We start from the raw sequence: 17,359 nt of genomic DNA on the forward strand, positions 1-17,359 counted from the left end.
GTTTCTCTGCCCTGTTAATGTTGACAGAGTGCGCACCCGGGCATGCATAGAAGTACCTGGCCTGCTTCTTGCAAATGTCAAATCTAGGAAAGTGCTCAGCCGGGCTTCTGTCATTTTTTCTTCACCTTTTTTTTTACAAAATGTTATCCTTTCAAAAATGTAATAGTTCCTAACAGTATTTGAAAAATCTTTCCAACACTCTCCCCCTCAATCAGTGGCACTGATAAATAGCCTACACGCAACTTGTCCATAGCCTATTTGAAGGATTGCCAAGTTTATCTTCATACTCGTCCCCTTCATACTTCCAATATCATATAATCTACTTCAAAATAACCTATGGAAGCGTAATAAAAAATGAAAATACATTTAAAAAAAATGTTTAATGAATGGAGGAATGTTTGCTCATCTGACATATACTGTTGGTGTTGATTTATGGGCACTTTTACGAGGGTGTGCTTGTTTGAGTTTGCCGATTCTCTCTACAGTCCCATTTTTGTCCATTAAGAAATTTTCCTAAGTAGCCTGTCTGGACACAAATCGCTTTAATAAGAATCAAAATGGTCCTGGTCATGATTTAAGCTACATTATTTCTCATTAAAAAGGTGTCCTTCCTTTGAAGAAAATACACATGACTAAAAGTATGTGGACATCTGCTCAATGAACATCGCATTCCAAAATCATGGGCTTTAATATGGAGTTGGTCCACCCTTTGCCGCTATAACAACCTCCACTCTTCTGGGAAGACTTTCAAGTAGATGTTGGAATGTTTCAGTCGGGGACTTGCTTCAACCACAAGAGCATTAGGGTGGTCAGGCACTGAATTCTCTTAAAGTACAGAATCATCTAGAATATCATTATATGCTGTAGCGTTAAGATTTCCTTTCACTGGAACTAAGGGGCCAAGCCTGAACAATGAAAAACTAACTATTAAAATTGTGGAATTTCTTTCCTTCTTAATGCATTGGAGCCAGTTGTGTTGTGACATGGTAGGGGTGGTATACAGAAGATAACCCTATTTGGTAAAAGACCAAGTCCATATTATGGCAAGAACAGTTAACATAAGCAAAGAGAAACGACAGGCCACCATTACTTTAAAGACATGAAGGTCAGTGAATGCGGAAAATTAACAACCAAGTTTCTTCAATTGCAGTCGCAAAAAACATCAAGCACTATGATGAAACTGGCTCTCATGAGGACCACCACAGGAAGGGAAGACCCAGAGTACCACTGTTGTTCAGAGACCGCATTAATCAGGCCTTCGTAGTCTAACTGCTGCAAAGAAACCACAACTAAGTGACACCAGTAAGAAGAGACTTGCTTGGGCCAAGTGGAAATCTGTCCTTTGGGCTGATGAGTCCAGATTTTGGGGTTCCAACCACTGTGTCTTTGTGAGACACAGAGAAGGTGAAAGGATGATCTCCATGTGTACATTTCCCACCGTGAAGCACGGAAGTGGTGGTGTGATGGTGCTTTGCTAGTGACACGGTCTGTGATTTATTTAGAATTCAAGACACACTTAACCAGCATGCCTACCACAGCATTCTGCAGCTATACGCCATCCCATCTGGTTTGCGCTTAATGGGACTATCATTTCTTTTTCATCAGGACAATGACCCAAAACACACATCCAGGCTGTGTAAGGGCTATTTGACCAAGAAGGAGAGTTGTCCCAACCCATCTCAATTGGGTTGGGATAAGTTGGACCACAGAGTGAAGAAAAAGCAGCCAACAAGTACTCATTCTATGTGGGAACTCCTTCAAGCCTGCCGGAAAAGCATTCCAAATGAGCTGGTTGAGAGAATATGCAGAAAATAGGATCTGTCATAATATATATATATACACACACACATACATACCTTGTCTGTTGGCTTTTCTATATATATATATATATATATATATATATATATTATATATACACATATATATATACACATATGTACATATGCATACGCACATATACACACGCACATATACACATCTTCATTTTGACTGTTAATATTGTGTCAATACTAAAATGCAACAGATCCTCTCCAACTTGGCATTTCTTAATATTTATAAGTAATAATCTGAATAATAATGAAATGTCATGATAACGCAGTGGAATGGCTTGTTTCAAATATGGATATTTATATTGGCGTCTGGAAAACCGGATATGTCATTAGACATACTGTGAATCTTTGTGGAAAATATTTGTGGCTAGAGGAAGCTTTGACTGCTTACTCGTATCCTGTTCAGTTTCGGCAAAAACTAATTTTCAAAGTTGACCTTTGGAATTGTGCCGTTTCACATTGGTGTACTTTTAAGAAACCGACTGGAATGACAATATCCATAGAACACATTCTGAAATTAGACTCAAAAGTCAAATATACTGGCCCAATATGATATCCACAGGCTACACATAGATATTTCCCCCTATACAATCCCTCAGACATACTAAAAGAGGAAGGAAATTATGTTTACAAGCAATGATTAACATTAGAGCTGCTGCTTGTGCATTTTACAATACGTTGTCCAGCTGCACCTGATTTGCAGTGTTACAGTAATTCTGAATAAGGCTACTCTGTAAAGCTGAACCTGACATCACTTCTGCCATTAATTCTACTGCATCTAGTTACCAGGCCGGTCAGTGTACATGCGTGTTTGCCACTGTTGAAGGAAATTTGCATTCAGCCGTAAGAAGTACAATAGAGACACTGCACAAAATGCAAGTTATGAAAGTCCTAATATATATTCATGTTATATAGGGCTAGGTAAAAAGTTGCTATTAATAACAAAAACATAGGCCTAGACACGGTGGAAATGTTTGCCAATACCCCACCTTGTCATTACATAGGGCTAAGCTTGTGGGATTTCCAAATCCACACAAAAATAATGTGCGGAGTGTTAAGAAAATATGTATTACGCAACCATTAAGCATGGACCCTCCATGTACAGTGCAAGCACCTGACATGCTTAGGATGACTCTGGCGAGATCACCACCCGGCCGGGTAATGTTCAGTAAGCACAAAATGTAATTTGAAACAAAATAGACCATTCTACTTCAACAATTTAAGGCCGTATTTGTGTTTTGAAGTATTTTCTAAGCTATAGGGCAAATTAACAGAACATTCTGGGTACCATTTGTAGTAGCATCAATACCGGAACAAATATGTCCACATTCACAAATAACCACAGAGATTGCTCCAGTGTAGGGTTGCAAAACTACTGGAATTTCCCATAATGCATAGTTCTTGGGAGGGTATGGTAGGCTTATTGGCTTCCTAGGTTTAAGACTTTAGAAGACATATTCCTACAAACAACTAAAATTTCAACATAATGGCTTTCATTGAAATTTAACTACATCTGTATGGTCGCCTTATACCTTTTGATCAGGTTGATCATCTCCTTATGTAGACAATGGTAATGCACATATAGCTTTGCTTTTAAAGGCATAGTGGAGTCAAAAATGTGATTTAACTTTGTTCTATATACACACTGAGTGTACATAACATTGGGAATACATTGGAAACTAAATAATAGTATTTAGTTGCAACTCCTTGTACCCCCAGAACAGCCTCAATTTCATCAGCACATGGACTACAAGGTGTCAAAATCCTTGCACAAGGATGCTGGCACATGTTGACTCCAATGCTTCCCACAGTTGTGCCAAATTTGCTGGATGTCCTATAGGTGGTGGACCATTCCTGATACACGTGGAAAACTGTTGAATGTGAAAAGCTCAGTGTTGCAGTCCTTGACGCAAACCGGTGTGCCTGGCACCTACTACCATACCCCGTTCAAAGGCAGTGAAATATTTTGTCTTGCCCACTCACCCTCGGAATGTCACACATACAATGTCTTTTGTCACAAGGCTTGAAAATGTTTTAACCTCTTGGTCCTACCTGGCACGCAGGCGTCCCATCTAGACATCTGGAAATGCAAATGCACTACGCTAAATGCTAATAGTACTAGTTAAAACTCAAACATTCATTAAAATACACATGCAGGGTATTGAATTAAAGCTACACTCGTTGTGAATCCAGGCAACAAGTCAGATTTTTAAAATGCTTTTCGGCGAAAGCATGAGAAGCTATTATCTGATAGCATGTAACACCCCAAAAGACCCGCAGGGGACGTAAACAAAATAATTAGCACAGTCGTCGCTACACAAACCGCACAAATAAAATATAAAACATTCATTACCTTTGACCATCTTTGTTGGCACTCCTAGATGTCCCATAATCACTATTGGGTCTTTTTTTTCGATTAAATCGGTCCATATATAGCCTAGATATCGATCTATGAAGACTGTGTGATAAACGGGAAAAAAATTGCGTCTTATAACGTAACGTCATTTTTTTAAATGAAAAAAGTCCACGATAAACTTTCACAAAACACTTCGAAATACTTTTGTAATGCAACTTTAGGTATTATTAAACGTTAATAAGTGATCAAATTGATCACGAGGCGAAGTATATTCTTTAGCTGTCCGTCTGGAAATAATGTCCGGGTAATTCTCAACCAAAATATCCGGTCGGAGACCGGAAGAAATGCGTTGCCTTGCGTCTGTTTGACCAAGAAACAAAGCCTAGGCAAATGACAAGACTGTTGACATCGTGTGGAAGCTGTAGGTAATTGCAACCTCAGCCCCATTTAATGTGGTTCACATTCAACAATGGGTTCTAGTGGCGCATGGATATATTTTCGCATTTTCAGTGATCAGATTTTCCTGCGCTTTTCGATGAAACGCACGTTCTGTTATAGTCACAGCCGTGATTTAACCAGTTTTATAAACGTCTGAGTGTTTTCTATCCACACATACTAATCATTTGCATATACTATATTCCTGGCATGAGTAGCAGGGCGCTGAAATGTTGCGCGATTTTTAACAGAATGTTCGAAAAAGTAGGGGGTAGGATTAACAGGTTAACCAGTCTCCTACCCTTCATCTACAATGATTGAAGTGGATTTAACAGGTGACGACAATAAGGGATCATAGCTTTTACCTGGTCAGTTGATGTCATGGAAAGAGCAGGTGTTCCTAATGTTTTGTACACTCAGAATATATTTCCACACTACAAGGGTGGAAAAGTATACAATGAAATTGTGAAAATGGTGATGATAATGCCATTTCAATGTAAGAGCAGATTGAAAAGACTGCCTGACATTTCTGCCAGTTTTGGTCTTCCATGGTGTTGTTGCCATGCTGTAAATAAGTTAAACCAATTAGAGAGTTCCAAACCGCTTGGCCAATAACAGCAAATTTTCAGTTTACCCCCATCCCACGTAAAGCAACAACCCTAGCAAAATTGTTCATTGCTAAGAAGCTGTGTCTGTATGACCATTTTAATTTCAAACAATCACATTAAGAGACTTAATTGTTTCCCAGAAATTAATTGATATTGAGATAAAAAAAACACTGCATTGAACCTTTAACATTTCTGGGAACATGTTCAGCTAAATGTGGGTATTGAGTGTGACCTTGTAACAGACTTAAATAGCCACTAGACCTGTGTCTAGACAAATGGTTCAACTTCGGAACACTCATAAAAAAAAAGTGGCCTGTAGAATGAACGTGAGATTTCGACTTGAGCACCAGCGCAGCAAGAAAGAGTCAATCAGATAATACATTGAATAACAGATGATTATGCAGATGGGGCGACTGGTAGCCTAGCGGTTAGAGCATTAGACTAGTAACCGAAAGGTTGCAAGATCAAATCCCTGAGCTGACAAGGTGTAAAAAAAGAAATGTGTTCTGTCCCTGAACAAGGTAGTTACCCCACTGTTCCTAGGCCATCATTGAAAATAAGAATGTGTTCTTAACAGACTTGCCTAGTAAAATAAAACGTACATCTGTATTGTTGATTCAAGTTCAGTGCACTGAAGCAGTTCTTATATTTGAGGGGTGTGCATCATGAACAAAGTAATTTATCATTTTTCTTAGTCTGAAAACCGTTAGGATTTGCCTGTGCTTATGCAAAGCCTCTGCTACAGAAAAAAAGTTAGTCTTGTATCTGTGGTAGCACCTTTACAATGCTCATCTCTAGACCGTCCCGACCTATACCTGCGCTACACATATTTTTATTAGAAATGTGCACCTTCAGCGGGACAGTTTTAAACGGGTACACACAAATTAACCATCGTGAGTAGGAAACAAATAGTTTAAACCCTACTTAATCTATGACAAAGTACGGATTCGAATGAGGTCATTGCCACTAACTAAATTAAGAAAAGTATGTGTGCCACAATTTATCCCATCATTGTGCCGCGGTTCAGAAAAAGACTGAGCCACTGCAGTGGTCTAGATGCAAGGCAAACATTGATTCAGTGCCTGTCTACCAGGCCCAATACTTACCTGCAGTTATAGTTCGTAGATAGTGTAATTTCTCACCAAATGAGCTACATTTAATAATTAGACTGCCAGCCAAATAGAACTATCGCGCATTGCTAATACTGAATCACAACAGGCTTATGACACATTAGCGTAGCTACTTTAACAAGGACTGATTTACCTACCAACAAATTATTCGACATTTAATTTAACGGAAATGTTATCGTTCAAACACAGCCGTACACATGGACTGCATAACGTTACAAGCCACCAACGTAGGTTGCTAGTTTACGTTAGTTGCAGTTTTAGTTTCTCGGCTTCCCATCGTAGGTCGGTTAAAGTTTGAAACGTAGTTTGTGGTGGTTAGTTAACCAGCTAGTTGCGTTAATCTCCCACGCGGAACCAGTTAGGCCGGTAAAATAGCTAGCTAACATTAGCTATGGTGCACCACGCGTAGTCTGGTCCCCTGCAATGGCTGCATGCAATACAGTGTGCCTAAGTTAGCTTGCTGTTAAATATTTTTACAAGACGTAGCTAGCTACTTTCACAATATGTTGCTACTCATACCGTAGTGGCACTGGGTAAATTAATGCACCTAGTTGACAAAGTTAGCTAGCTAGCAAGCTAGCCATTTTAGTTTCAAGACGTCAAAGTACTACAATAGGCAAAATTCCAAATAGCTAACTAAGGTTAGCTAGCCGACAACGCACAGGAAATGTGCTAGCTAACGTTAGCCATTTAAACAAAGCTGGGCGTTTAAGATTTCTGTTACGTTATTTAATTTAACAGATAAATGAATGTAGCCAACTAGCTACATCTGCATGTTGTAGCAAATTCTGTCCGGTTCCATGTTGTGGGAGTGAAAGAAAACAATGTTTTTTTTTATATAGTTACCTCACTCGAGTGCCGTGTGCATCTCCTCTCAGCTCCGTACTCAAAAAAAAAAGCAACCCGTTCACTGAGCAGCGACGCACAAACAGCCAATGGGTTTCCAAGGGGGCCTGCTTCCCACGACAATCAAGAGGGCCTTTTCGGTACTGCAGTTTACAGGCCTAGAAAGACAATTCTTATAGACCGCCCGAAAGAGAAGTCACGTTTTTTAATTCCAAATAAGACACTTTTGTCATCAACTTTGTGAACAAAACATAAATTGAATTATTCAAGTAATTGTCTCAGAGGCAGGTTTTATCCCATCATTCACAGACTAAGTTATTAACATTTTAGATTCATGCTGTGAAGTTGCGATCTTCTGTCACATGAACACGCTGAAGGGAAATCATTCACGCGTTCTCGTGCGGGGGGTTCTTTGCGCCTGTTGAACATTGCCAGAAGAATAGAAAGCAATAGGAAGAGAAGCAGCAAAAACCTGAATGTACTGACTGTCATGTTCAGCTTTCAACTTCACCAAACATGCTAAGTGTGACAGGTTAAAGGACATATTCATAGCCTGTTATACATTGAAAAGTATTAGTAAGTTCATAGTATGTGAGGATCTTAAAACATCTAAGGTTAAAAAGATGCATTCAGTATTAGTTGATAGAGATTGATAACATTCATATAATTGTGTTAAAGTTCAAATCTGTCAAAGGGTACGAATTGTGAGAGTAATGTGTAAACGTTATATTGATTACTTTATTTTGTGGTGCCTAAAAGTGTTAATCTGTGATCTACGAAATGCTCTTAAGCTATGAGCCGGAGATCGATTGCTCTGGTCTCCACGCATATTCCTGGGGAAATTCGCGGTCTTTTCTCATTGAACTAAATGTTGACTTGAGAATACAACACCGTATCACTCTCGTGATTATTTCTCCCCTGTTTTCAGGTACTTTATTGATGATAAAAATAGTAATTTAAATGTTATAACTAGCGAACATGTCAAGAGTGTTTAAGGTGTGTTTTAGTAACGTCTTGAGGAAGTTAGAGTTAAGTTTGAAGAGAGTAATATTAGCCCTGCTCGGTTGAAGTGAAGGATAGCGTCGTACTGAGAGTAGCTGCCATTTTATGTCGATTGTGAATGAACATGCGTGTTGTTAATAAGATATTTTGCTGTGTTATTTGTATAATGGGTTTTCTGTTATGTAATGTGTTACTTTTGTGAAATGATTGAACTAAATGTTGACTTGAGAATACAACACCGTATCACTCTCGTGATTATTTCTCCCCTGTTTTCAGGGGCGTAACATTTTTGGAGGCTCCGCTGAGATAGCTGCTCAGATGTCCAGTTTCCACACCCTGGTCGCTGAATTCCGAGCCAGCTAAATCTCCACATAACAACTCAGGCAGGCTGCAGTGAGGAAAGTGTTGCTGTTTGGGGGGAAGTTAGTGGTTAAGTACGTGTCAACTGATGCCATTGATCGACCATCAGAGACAGTAAGGACCATCTAATTCAGAGTCAACTCCTGCACAGTAAAAGTTCCTCCTGTTCTGTCAACATGACAAGTGCCTTGGAAGAACTACAGGAAGAGGTCGTAGGAGAATTACACACCCTGACTAAAGACAAATTACTAGAGATATGCGATTTCCTTGAAATATCAGGCGAACAGAGAAGAGATGTTAAAGACAAATCCCGCATAGCATTAATGACTCGCATTATGATATTCCTTGAGAGAGAGGAAGTCACAGAGTTAGAAGATGGCGGCATGTCGGAATTGTTGCTACTTAGAGACGAAATGACAGAGATGATCAGTGGCAGAGATAACAAAACAGGGCAAGTTGACCATGATATTGAACCAGCCGGAACACATCACAGAATAGAGGAACTGAGAACTGTAACCCCACAACAAGGGGCGGGAACTGAGCAGATTACTGCAGCCAAAGTCAGTGATTCTCTGCGTCAGCCCCAAAACCATGCCAATCTTCAGGGGAGCGTGCCGCTCTCACCCAATGCACAGCCCAGCTCATACTGGCGCAAAGAGTTTAACATTTCTGGTCAGATAGGTGAACCGGGCCAAAAAGAAAAACTGATTTTTTCCAGCCTTGCCCATCAGATTGAAAATGGACTTAACAGAGGATATCCTGAGGTAGAAATAGTAGACACAGTAGTCAGGGCTATTTCTCCAGGCTCACAGCTATGCAGCTACTTGGAAGGTAAACCCCAGCTAACTCTTCCCACACTTAGATGTATCCTGCGTTCCCACTTCCAAGAGAAGAGTGCCACAGAGCTTTACAAACAGCTAGCTTCAGAAGCACAGCATAGCAAGGAGACCCCTCAAAGCTTCCTGATGCGCGTTTTAGATTTGAGGCAAAAAGTACTGTTTGCATCCCAGGAGTCAGAATCAGGGCTTAAGTATGACCCTGCTCTAGTCCAGAGCATGTGTTTACACACAGTCCTTACGGGTCTCCAGAGTGACAGTATCAGGATAGACATGCAGCCTCTCCTGCTAGAGAGCAAAACATCAGATGAGGTTTTGCTAGAGAAGCTTAACATTGCTTGTGCTAATGAGAGAGAAAGACGAAACAAAAAGCGGTTTAATGCCCCACAGCCTGCTACAACTGTAAGTGTAGTCCAGTTAGAGGATATGCCATCTGCAAAGTGTCCTGTGAAGGAAGCCAAAGCTACGATACCCGCAGAACTGTTAACAGAGTTAGCTGAATTTAAGACAGGTGTAGCTTCTCTAAAAGGTCTCAGTGCAGAGATTGCTCAGATTAAGGAGACATTACAGCAGCCTATGTTTCAGTCACAGCCTTGTGCCTATGCCCCACCCCCAGTTAGGAGGCCAGATAGGGACCCCCAGCCACCTGTTTCCCAGCAGCAGTATTACAGCAACTACAGTCGGTCCCAAGCACTTGACCCTGCACAGCATCAATATGCACCTAACCGGTATACCAACCACTCTGCTCAAGCTCCAAGGAGGTGTTTTGTCTGCCAGCAGGCCAGAACAGATGCACGCTGCACACACTGCTTCCGATGTGGGAGTGGAGAACATTTTCAAGCTGGATGTAAAATCCGGGAGCCAGACCATCAAGGGAGGCCCCTTTAAACGGAAACGGGTTACCGCTGAGGGACGAGTGTTAACCGTAGCTACCAAAAAGTCCCAGAAATGTGCAAATTGTGCCAGAGAAGAGTCATTTGAGAACCTGAAACAATGTTCATCATGTAAAGAGACACTGTACTGTTCCAAAGTATGTCAAAACCAACATTGGACTAAACATAAGAAAAAATGCACTCACCTGAAAATTGACTCTACCAGTGAAAGGTTTTCCTGCACATAGAAAAATGCCCACTCCTTACCATCCCTAGCTCAAGGTTGCCACCCCGTAAGGTCACCTCGCTAGTCGGCAGACAGTGCCTTATTGAGTGTCACCTGAATCGCCACCACCTCCAAGCTCTATGGGACACAGGATCTCAGGTATCGGTCATTGATGAACGATGGAAAGAGGAATCTCTCCCAAACGCAAGGCTGAGAGATGTTTCAGAAATCCTGGACTCACCTGATGATCTAAGGTTGACTGCAGCAAATGGGACTGAAATGCCGTACCTGGGATGGATTGAAACAACTTTTCGTCTAGCCTCTGAAATTGACCAAACAAAGGAACTGATCATCCCAGTGCTGGTAATGAAAGGCTGTCACCTATCTCATCCCATCATAGGTTTCAATGTTATCGAGCACATCCTGACAATGACCGAAAAGACTAAACGATACAGTACAGTAAAAACAGCTTTCCCAAGCCTCAAAAGAAACAAGGTGAGAGCTTTTATACAGGCTGTTAGCGCAGAACAGACAGATGAATACGCAGTGAAAACCAAGAAAGAGAAGGTTGCTGTACCAAAACACAGTAGCATTCAGATTGAGTGCCGTGTAGCTTCCCAGCCTTTCAAAGATGACATGACAATGCTTTTCCAGCCAGACCTGAACCCGCAGTGGCCAGATGACCTTGAGTTCTTTGACACACTAGTCAGAGTCAGTAAAGGTGTTTTTCCAGTTATCCTGCTTGATGTCTCTAACCCCACTGACCACGACATTGCCCTGCTAGGACGCACAATAATAGGTACAGTACAAACCATTATGACTGTGTTACCTGCCCAAGTCTTTGAAAAAACTGTCACCTCAGCCACAGTGAATCACACCAGCGTTCGAACCCCATGTACTGCTACTGAACAGTGGGATCCACCAGTAGATTTAACTCACCTAACCGAAGAGCAAATGCTTAGAGAAGAGTGTCACTCCTTCTCCAGATCAGACAATGACATTGGCTGCATTGAACGATTGAAAATGACTATTTCTCTAAAGGACTCTGAACCAGTAAAGCGCACATACATGTCAGTGCCCAGGCCACTGTATCAGGAGATGAAGGGTTACATTTATGACCTCATAGTCCAGGGCTGGGTTCGGAAGTCAAACTCTTCATATTCCTCACCTGTCGTGTGCGTTCGTAAGAAGGACGGGACCCTCCGGTTGTGTATAGATTACAGAGATCTGAACAGAAAGACACATCCCGACCGCCAGCCCATCCCTCGGGTCCAAGACATCATGGACAGTTTAGGTGGTAATTCCTGGTTCTCCCTCTTAGATCAGGGGAAAGCGTATCACCAGGGGTTCATCTCTGAAGAAAGCAGACCACTGACAGCATTTGTGACACCGTGGGGACTCTATGAGTGGATACGTATGCCATTCGGCCTCATGAACGCTCCTGCAGCTTTTCAGCGGTGTATGGAGGAGTGTTTGGAAGGGCTCCGGGATAACATCTGCATTCCTTATCTGGACGACACGCTAGTCTTCAGTAAAACATTCAACAGCCATGTGAATGATGTGCGAAAAGTTTTGCAGCGTCTCAGAGAGTATGGCATTAAACTCAAACCAAGTAAGTGTGATCTCTTTAAGCCCCAGGTCCGTTATTTAGGCAGAATAGTGTCTGCAGAGGGCAGCCGAGTTGACCCAGCAGATTTTGAAGCAGTAAGAGCATTGAAAGAAATCAGACCAGAGACTGTGGGCCAGCTCAGAAAAATGCTTGGTTTACTCACGTACTACAGACAGTACATCAAAGACTTTTCTAGGAGTGCCAGCTGCCTGTATGACCTCCTGAAAGCAGATTCAGAGAAATTACCTGACCACCCACGGAAAACAAAAACAAAGAAAGTAAGTCATGTGGTGCCCTCAAGCAAGCCAATCCTGTGGACTGACCAGCATCAACAGGCACTTGAACAGCTGATTGAGTGTTTGCTTCACCCACCAGTTTTAGGTTTCCCTGATTTCACTCAGCCATTTGTTGTACACACTGATGCGTCACACCAAGGCTTGGGAGCAGTTCTTTATCAAAAGCAAGAGGGGAAGCTTAGGGTCATTGCTTATGGCTCTCGAACTTTAACAGCAGCTGAGAAGAACTATCACTACCACTCGAGCAAGCTAGAATTTCTAGCTCTAAAATGGGCAATCACTGATAAGTTCCATGACTATTTGTACTATGCTCCCACCTTCACTGTATACAGCGATAACAACCCGCTCTGCTACATTCTGTCTACTGCAAAACTGAACGCAACCACTTCCAGGTGGGTTGCAGACTTGGCTGATTTCCACTTTACAATAAAGTACTGGCCAGACAGAGAGAACGGTGATGCAGATGCTTTGTCAAGGATGCCACTGGATGTAGAGTCACTGATGAGAGAATGTTCTGAGGAGCTTCCACCAGACACCATCGCCGCCACGATACAAGCAGTTGAGGTACAGAAAGAGGCTGTTGTACCTTGGTCATTTTCAGCTGCATCTATGTCAGTATCAGCTGAAGGTGAGACAACCACTGCAACAACCAAGAATCTGATCCAGTCATCCGTCCTGTGCTCAATTTCAAACTGTCGGGTTCCAAACCGCCAGGTAAAGAGCAAAAGAAATTCAGTCCAAAGACAAAATGCCTATTCAGAGAATGGGACAAATTGACAATAGACAGTGATGGCATTTTGTACAGAATCACTACAGCCCGCAAGCAGTTAGTTCTACCAGAGCAGTACAAAGGTAAAGTGATGGAAGAGTTGCACAATAACATGGGACACCAAGGTACTGACCGCACTGTATCACTAGTACGTGACCGCTTCTTCTGGCCATATATGCAATCTGACATCGAGCACTATGTGACTAAAAGGTGTAGCTGTGTCAAGCAGAAAAAGCCAGCCCATGCAACAAGAGCTCCTCTGACAAACATTATGACAACACAGCCATTTGAACTGGTATGTATAGACTTCCTTCATCTCGACAGATGCAAAGGGGGATATGAGTACATCCTCGTGAATGTTGATAATTTTACACGTTTCACTCAAGCCTACGCCACCACATCAAAGTCAGGTAAAACTGCTGCAAATCTCATCTTCAATGATTTTGCCCTGAAGTTTGGGTTCCCGTCCCGCATCCACCATGACCAAGGGGGAGAATTTGAAAATCAGTTGTTCCATCAGTTAAAGAAACTCAGTGGCATGGCGGGGTCCAGGACAACACCCTATCACCCGATGGGAAACGGTCAAGCGGAACGCATGAACAGAACATTGTTGCAAATGTTAAAGACACTAACCGAGACACAAAAGTCAAACTGGAAGGAGTCTCTGAACAAACTGGTTTATGCCTATAACTGCACCCGTTGCGAAGTGACTGGCTATTCACCATTTTATCTTCTGTTTGGGAGATCACCCAGGCTTCCAGTTGATATGCTCTTTGGATTGTGCACAGAGGCAGGTTCCAGTAACCAGCGAGAATACGTGGAGAACTGGAAACGAGGGATGGAAGAAGCATACGCCATTGCAAATGAAAATGCTCAGAAAGCCGCTGAAAGAAGTAAGAAGTACTATGACACTAAAGTTAGGAGTTCAGTGCTACAGCCTGGCGAGCGAGTTCTGATTAAAACCTGACACCAAGAGGAGGACCAGGAAAACTCCGTAACTATTGGGAAGATAAAATTCACACAGTGGTGAGACAAATGGGTTCAGACCTGCCGATTTATGAATTGAGACCAGAAAAGGGTAGGGGACGCTCCAGGGTCCTGCACAGAAATCTGCTCATGTCCTGTGACCACTTACCTTTGAGACACAACCAGAAATGACCAAAGTGGACAAAAGTCAGAAAACGAGGAGACACCAGCCTGCATCACAGACTCTAGATTCTGATGAAGATAGTGGGGATGAATATGACTTTCATCATGAGCCGCTACAGGTTCCCACATCTCCTACAGTACCTGAGGAGAGGAATGCTGAACCAGCGAGAGAGTGGAAACACAGGCCCTCAACAGTGAAACAGACAGTTGCAGTGCCAGTCCGATACGCTACCAGCACAGCCTCTTGTTGAAAAGCGGCTGGAGGAGACAACAACAGTTGAAGACCTGCCTGCTGAAAATTTGCCTGATGATCGTCCACCAAGTGCCTTTCCTTCATATACTGATGCTTCTGAACCTATGATCAGCTTGGTATCCCTTCATGCTACAGTATACAGCCACAGCCACAGTTGTTCCCTGTCTACTCTGCACCAGGACTGGTTCCATGGCTGCCATCACTACAGCAATGTTACTTTCAGCCACCTTACATGTATGGGCTTCAGCAAACATGAGGCTACAGAGTTGACATGTTTGACCATGGACTACTGTCAGATTTCACAGACTGTCAAAAGAGACAATTTACAGACTATGCATATAGATCATTCAAATTGATGGACTGTTGATCAATAGTATGAGAAAATACTGCTTATGTTATATAGCTGGTCAACAGATATGGACTGTGAATATAACTTGTTAGTTATATTTGAACTGTGACCCGTGACTTCTGCTCAAGTACTACCTTACAGAAGAGGATTTTCTAGGTCCAGTGCATACGAACTGTTGAAGAAGACAATGTTGGTAATGTTGGGACAACATTTATTTTGTCGGGGAGAGTGTGACAGGTTAAAGGACATATTCATAGCCTGTTATACATTGAAAATTATTAGTAAGTTCATAGTATGTGAGGATCTTAAAACATCTAAGGTTAAAAAGATGCATTCAGTATTAGTTGATAGAGATTGATAACATTCATATAATTGTGTTAAAGTTCAAATCTGTCAAAGGGTACGAATTGTGAGAGTAATGTGTAAACGTTATATTGATTACTTTATTTTGTGGTGCCTAAAAGTGTTAATCTGTGATCTACGAAATGCTCTTAAGCTATGAGCCGGAGGTCGATTGCTCTGGTCTCCACGCATATTCCTGGGGAAATTCGCGGTCTTTTCTCATTGAACTAAATGTTGACTTGAGAATACAACACCGTATCACTCTCGTGATTATTTCTCCCCTGTTTTCAGGTACTTTATTGATGATAAAAATAGTAATTTAAATGTTATAACTAGCGAACATGTCAAGAGTGTTTAAGGTGTGTTTTAGTAACGTCTTGAGGAAGTTAGAGTTAAGTTTGAAGAGAGTAATATTAGCCCTGCTCGGTTGAAGTGAAGGATAGCGTCGTACTGAGAGTAGCTGCCATTTTATGTCGATTGTGAATGAACATGCGTGTTGTTAATAAGATATTTTGCTGTGTTATTTGTATAATGGGTTTTCTGTTATGTAATGTGTTACTTTTGTGAAATGATTGAACTAAATGTTGACTTGAGAATACAACACCGTATCACTCTCGTGATTATTTCTCCCCTGTTTTCAGGGGCGTAACATAAGCAGTCTAAAATCTACACACAAATTGGTGATCGCATTTTTTGTATGAATGTTGTCATGCATCTGTTTTAAGATCGATGGGTGATTTGTGTTAGCTAGCTTTAGCATCTTGACAAGGCATCTTGAAAACGCTCATGGTTGTTTTGCTTGTAATATGTGCTATTGTAGTTATAAACACAATGCTTGATACGATAATTATGACATTATCTAAGTGATATTCAAATGCTGTCAATAAGCAGCCAAACAGGCGGCATGACTGGTGGTGGCACAGCTGTCTGTGTGGGTCGCTACACAGCCCCCCCACCACAAAGTCCCTCGTCCCTGAGAGAACAAACAAAGTCTCTGAAGCAACCCGGAGGTCTCCTTTGCCTGCATGGCCGTGATGGTCGCAGAGTGGCCAGATGTGAAACGGGGCACAGTCTGTGGCAGGGGGCTGCACCTCTGGTGCCCAGGGGATGAAGGCAGGGATATGGGGGACAAGGATGCGGGAACGGGGAACCACGCTGTGGAACACAGGGAGGGAGACTGTTGTCTGGAGCCTTGTCAGTGGTGCCTGGAGAATGTCATTGCCAGAGGGGGGAATTGTGGGGGTCCCTGGGGTTTGGGGAGAAGAGGCCCCTCTGTATGGGGCTAACCTGTCCCGGTGCAGTGCCACCTTTCTCCTCCTGGGAGAATGCTACACCCGGTAAACAACTTCCCCTACCTTCTCCGGGATGCTGCAGGGCCCCAACCAGTGGCTGTCCAACTTGGGGTGTCTGCCTTTCTTTCTTAGGGGGCTATAGACCCAGACCAGCTCCCCAGCCACAAAGTGCCTTCCCCGGATATGCACGTCATAGTTCCTCTTTTTCCTCACACCTGCATTCACCAGCTGCTCTCTGGCGAAGGTGTGGGCTGTCTCCAGGCGGTCCTAGAGTCTCCGGGCCCCTGGGTAACAGGAGGGCTATTCGGGCGCCATCTCTGCAGTGGTGCGGATCTCTGTTCCCAGCATGAGGAGGGCAGGTGTGCAGGAGGTGGAGTCTTGGACAGCGGAGCTGCATGCCATGAGGACCATAGGCAAGTGCTTATCCCAGTCACGCTGGTGTTTGGAAGAGACGATGGCCAGCTGCTGTCCAAGCGTTTTGTTGAAGAGCTCCACAAAGCCATCACTTTGAGGATGGAGAGGAGTAGTGGGGTCTTGTGCATACCCAGCCTCTGACACATGGTGGCGAACACACAGGACTCAAAGTTTCTCCCTTGGTTGCTGTGGATGGACTCCGCAGCTCCAAACCTGCTGAACATCCCCACTGTCAGGGCGTCGACGATGGTCTCTGCCTCCTGGTCAGGCAGAGCATAGGCCTCGGGCAATTTTGTGAAATAGTCCATGGCCGTGAGCACCCAGCAGCTTCCAGTGTCTGGTGGGGAAAGGCCCAACTATATCCACTCCCACCCTCTCCATGGGAG

At 42.8% G+C, this 17,359-nt stretch overlaps 1 protein-coding gene across 3 annotated transcripts in view; it reads right to left on the bottom strand.

Annotated features, from left to right (window-relative positions):
* The window catches only part of slc39a10 (solute carrier family 39 member 10), a 64,094-nt gene extending 56,641 nt beyond the window's left edge, over window positions 1–7,453 (bottom strand). Inside the window, exon 1 of one of the 3 annotated variants that reach the window (XM_035773014.2) lies at window positions 7,205–7,453. Coding sequence is in view for 1 of the 3 variants with exons in the window: in XM_052521835.1 (XP_052377795.1) it covers window positions 4,183–4,334 (152 nt within the window). In the remaining 2 variants the exon portion in view is untranslated. Of the gene's footprint in view, window positions 1–4,182; window positions 6,846–7,204 lie in introns of those variants that run through there. The other 2 variants (XM_035773012.2, XM_052521835.1) reach the window with 2 other exon arrangements.
* Between the last annotated feature and the right edge of the window lie 9,906 nt (window positions 7,454–17,359).

The sequence above is a fragment of the Oncorhynchus keta genome, chromosome 7 (assembly GCF_023373465.1).
Source record: "Oncorhynchus keta strain PuntledgeMale-10-30-2019 chromosome 7, Oket_V2, whole genome shotgun sequence".
NCBI classification, from domain to species: Eukaryota; Metazoa; Chordata; class Actinopteri; order Salmoniformes; family Salmonidae; genus Oncorhynchus; species Oncorhynchus keta.